This window comes from Suricata suricatta, chromosome 3 (genome assembly GCF_006229205.1).
Source record: "Suricata suricatta isolate VVHF042 chromosome 3, meerkat_22Aug2017_6uvM2_HiC, whole genome shotgun sequence".
Taxonomy (NCBI): Eukaryota; Metazoa; Chordata; class Mammalia; order Carnivora; family Herpestidae; genus Suricata; species Suricata suricatta.
In genome coordinates, this window is record NC_043702.1 from 2,621,895 (window position 1) to 2,626,597 (window position 4,703).

At 52.0% G+C, this 4,703-nt stretch overlaps 1 protein-coding gene and 1 long non-coding RNA gene across 3 annotated transcripts in view; one reads left to right on the plus strand and one right to left on the minus strand.

The window, feature by feature from the left end:
* Positions 1 to 243, minus strand: part of SCLY (selenocysteine lyase) — a 34,726-nt gene extending 34,483 nt beyond the window's left edge. Inside the window, exon 1 of one of the 2 annotated variants that reach the window (XM_029933539.1) lies at positions 77 to 240. In XM_029933539.1, coding sequence (XP_029789399.1) covers positions 77 to 165 — 89 coding nt within the window. In that variant the 5' untranslated portion in view covers positions 166 to 240. Of the gene's footprint in view, positions 1 to 76 lie in introns of both variants that reach the window. The other variant, XM_029933540.1, reaches the window with a different exon arrangement.
* On the plus strand, positions 27 to 3,080 carry LOC115287284. Its single transcript, XR_003906382.1, has 2 exons — positions 27 to 318; positions 2,517 to 3,080. It is a non-coding gene; the product is annotated as an uncharacterized LOC115287284 (long non-coding RNA).
* The last annotated feature ends 1,623 nt before the right edge of the window (positions 3,081 to 4,703 follow it).

Here is a 4,703-nt window from a genome sequence, read left to right on the forward strand (position 1 = left end):
CCCCGGAGAGACCACCGTCCCCTCCCGAGGGCTTCCCGGAGGAGGGCGCCGGCCGCTTGCCCCTGACGGCGCACACCTCTCCGGTGGGTTCTTCTCTCCACCACTGCCGGACTGACTCGCCGCGCGCCCTCGCGCGTCCCTGGTGGGCGCCACGGCCGCCTCCATTGGGCCCCAACGCTGCCCCAAGCAGCCGACCGCGCGGGTCCCGCCCCGGGAGCGCCTCCCGGAGACCTGGCGGGGAGGGCGGGGCCTCGAGGCCCGGGCGGCGACCGGATTGGCTGAGCTTTGCACTCCGGCCAATGCCTGAGACCTGCACAGGTGAGATGCCGATTGGTTGCGTGCTGTCAGGTGACGGGTGTGCGTCACGGGGGGCGTGGTCACGGAGGCTAAGAGGCGGGAGTTTTGGTTCCTCCGGATTGCGCGCTAGTCCGGCCCCGCGGGCCCAGCCTATCAAGAGGGCGTCATTGTCCCCATTTTATATATGGAGAAATTGAGGTACGGTATGGAAAAGCTCGTCGCTTTGCCCAAGTTTCCATGGGCAGTGAAGGACCCGGAATTTGAATTCAGGAATGCTTTGCCAAAAAAGTGAATTGTAACTGGCTTTTCGCAGACTTCCTCAGTCTGACCTCCTGTTGGGGTGCAGTCATTGCCTCTTCCAGCTCTGCAAGTCTCTGCATTTCTGGGTCCCTTATTTCCTTTCATTCTTGCTTGCAAAGTGAGCTCACTTCTTGCAACATGCCGCTTAGCAAAAGGACACATCAAAATTTAAGAAGCAAAGGGATACACAGGGACTCAAGAATTCTCAGCAGAGGGGGAAAAGGGAATTAGGAAAGCAGGTGCAGCGGAGAGGGCGTCTGGAAAGTGTCTACCCCAGGCAGGAGGCGCCACTGATGCATTTCGGAAGAGGAATTTTAGTGCAGCCTGCGGAGAGGGCCCACGGCACGAGAGGAGTTGACGGATGAATGGGACATGAAAGAACAGAGAATGTGACCAACACTCTCCCAAGGTTTGAAAAGGGAAGCAGCCATAAAAAGGGGTTACAAGACTAAGGGAAGTATCTTAGAGACTGAACGTGTTCATAAGCTGCAGGGAGGTAGCTAAGTAGAAAACTGAAGAGAAGGGAGAAGAGGCGGAGTCCTCAGGGAGATGGCAGAGCAGGTGCTTAAGAGGGAGCAAAGCGCGCTGGGAGGAGTAGAAAGGGAGGGGGCAGGCTTCACTCTGTAGATGTGGAGGGAAGGCTGTATGGAAGGGCGCTGCAAGGTCCAGGGACAGCTGACACGGTGACTCATCTCAAGCGCTTCTCAGACAATTAGGCCGCAGTTTCTTAGTGGATATAGTGAGTGTGTAGGGGGGCCAGACAAGACGGGGCCCCGGTGGCTGGTGGGAGATCCCTAGAGAGAACAGAGGACTCCCCACAGAGGACCTGTTGCGGAGGCCTCCATTTACCTCCTCGCTCTTACTAAAAGCACGCAGCCGCCGCCACTGCTCCGCGTGGGCTGCTCAAAACAGATGGAATGGGGCGCCTGGGTGGCTGGTCGGTTGGGCCTCCGACTTCGGCACAGGTCAGATCTCACGTTTGTGGGTTCGAGCCCCGCATCAGGCTCTGTGCAGACAGCTAGCTCAGAGCCTGGAGCCTGCTTCGGATTTCTGTGTCTCCTTCTCTCTTTGCCCCTCCCCATCTCATGCTCTGTCTTCCTCTGTATCAAAAATAAATAAAACATTTAAAAAAAATGGATGGAATGGGTGACGCAGCAGGATGTCTTGTTACCGAGATAAATGCCCGATAAGGACCAAACGGGTGAGGAATGGGATCTCCATGTGAAACTGAGATGGTAAATACAACCAACAGAACTCATGCCTCAGGAGAAAAGTAGAGCTGTGAGAATAAGTCTTTATGATAGAAGGAAGCTCTGTAAGGAGGTAAGTGGCTATTTAAAAAAAAGGTAGTTATGAAACAACAAAAAATTATAATCAAGTTTTATTTATTTTTTATTTTTGAGAAGGTGTGAGGGAGGGAGGAGTAGAGAGGGAGGGAGACAGCGATTTCGAAGAAGACTCTAGGCTTGGTACTGTCAGCACAGGACCCAAAGTGGGACTTGAACCCACACACCGCAAGATCATGACCTGAGCAGAAGTCGGTCACTTAACCAACTGAGCCACCCAGGCGCCCCTATAATCAGGTTTTAAAGACTCAATAGATGGGGCGCCTGGGTGGCTCAGTCGGTTGAGCGTTCAGCTTTGGCTCAGGTCATGATCTCACAGTTTGTGGGTTTGATGCTGACAGCTCAGAGCCTGGAGCCTGCTTTGGATTCTGTGTGTCTCCCTCTCTCTCTACTCCTCCCCTGCTCATGCTCTGTCTTTCTCTCTAAAAAAAACAAAACAAACAAAAAAACTCAATAGGGTTGCCAGGGATTGGGGAGAGAAAAGAGCACGGACAATTCCTAGGGCTGTGAAGCTATTTGGAATGATACGGGCATACCTCGTTTTATCATTCTTCAACTTACTGTGCTTCTCAGATACTGGGCTTTTTGCTAACTGAAGACGCCAGCCCTCCGTGCGGGAAGTCGCTGCAGACGGGTGGGAGCACAGGACAGCCAGAGTGACCAGCGGGGCCGGAGGACCAGACCGAGTGCCCGGCTGCAGGCTGGGGGGATCTGGAACGGATGAGGAGTTGCTGCTTGGGGCCGAGCCAAGGAAGTGGGTCCCGAGGGGAATCTGCCGCTGCTGACGATGCCCGAGGACGGCCGCCGTGACCGCGGAGGGTCAGGACGATGCGTGCGCTCGGCTGGTGACGCGGTCTGGCGCGAGGACGGACTCCAGGGTCGACCGAATTCCCACTGCGGGTAAAACGGCGTCCAACAGCGTCACACGCCACAGAGACGTGGTCCTCGAGAGGACGTCGGTCACTGCAGCACACGTCACTGCTGTCGCAGCTTGGGGACTTGTCACGTCACCACCTTGATCAGTCAGCGGCATGGACGTCAAGGCGGGACCCTCCTCCAGCAAAAGGTCACAACTCACTGAGAGCTAGATGATGATGAACATTTCTTAGCAATAAAGTATTTTTTAATACAATTTAATTTTTGATTAAGGTATGTACGTTGTGGTTTTGGGCATGCTGTTGCACCCCTGATACACTACAGTGTCATGGAAACAGTAATTTTTATATGTGCCGAGAAACCACAAACCATTGTCTTGCTTTACTGCTGTATTTACTCCATTGTGTTGTTCTGGAACCAAGCCGGCAAGACCTCGGAGGCGTGTCCGTGCTGTGATAACGGATACACTTCAGTGGACGTTTGTGAAAACTCACTTATTGTACACCAAGTGCGAACCTCCAGGGTAAACCGTGGACTTTGGGTAATGAGGACCCGTTAGTTCAGGTTCATCAGTTGTAACAAGTGGTACATTTGTGGGGTGTCTGCAGTGGGAGAGGCTGTGCATGTAGAACGCAGGGGCAGATGGGAACTCTACTTTCCACTCCGTTTTGCTGTGAACCTAAAATTGCTCTAAAAAATAAAACCTATTTTAAAAATGTGGGGCGCCGGGGTGGCTTAGTCAGTTAAGCATCCGACCTCGGGTCAGGTCATGATCCCACAGTTTGTGGGTTTGAGCCACGAATCGGACTCCGTGCTGACAGCTCAGAGCCTGGAGGTGCTTCAGATTCTGTCTCTCTCTCTCTCTCTCTCTCTCTCCCCCTCCCCTGCTTGTGCTTTGTCTGTCTGTCTGCCTCTCTCAAAAATAAATAAACATTTAAGGTATGCATGGGTGGCTCAGTCGGTTAAGCATCCGACTTTGACTCAGGTCATGATCTCATGGTCCATGGGTTCGAGCCCCGCGTCGGGCTCTGTGCTGACAGCTAGCTCAGAGCCTGGAGCTGCTTCAGATTCTGTGTCTCCCTCTCTCTCTGACCCTCCCCTGCTTGCGCTGTCTCTCTCTCAAAAATAAATAAAAATAAATAAACATTAAAGAAAATTTTTTAAAACACAAGGGATAAGCTTGAATAGGTGCAAAGAACAAATTCGGAAACTGAATGCCTGAGCATAAGAATTCTGATTATTGCTTAGAAGCATAAAGGGATAAAAAATTTGAAAGAAAAGAAACATCCATCCAATACAGTGAATCTCAACTGGGAGTGACTTTTCCATCCAGAGGGCATTTGACAATGCCTGGGGGTAATTTTAGTTGTCATAACTGGGGGGTAGGCCCTTCTGGGACCTAGGGATTAGATGCCACTAATTTCCTACAACACACAGGACCGTCCGCACAAAAACGAATTATCTGTCCCCAAATGGAACAGTGCCGAGGCTGAGGAATCCCCGGTGTGGCTCGACCCCTCCATCTGGGCTCATGTTCCTTCTGAGGACTTCATTCAAGATTTCTCCCAGCCTGCTGATAGGACTTCGGTTTGTGCATGCTGAGAAAACTCTTTTCTTTTTAATGTTTACTTATTTATTTCAAGGGGGGTGGGGGGGAGCATTCCAAGCAGATCTGTGCTATCAGTGCAGAGCCTCACATGGGACTCGGTCCCAAGAACCAAGAGATCATGACCTGCGCCAAAATCAAGAGTTGGACACTGAGGCCACTGAGCCCCCAGGGGCCCCTGAGAAAAGTCTTTTGCCTCCATCTTCGACATTTTCTCTAGATAAAGAATTTTAGCTTGAGTTTTTTTCCCTGGGTACAGATGTTTCTCCACTGTTCTC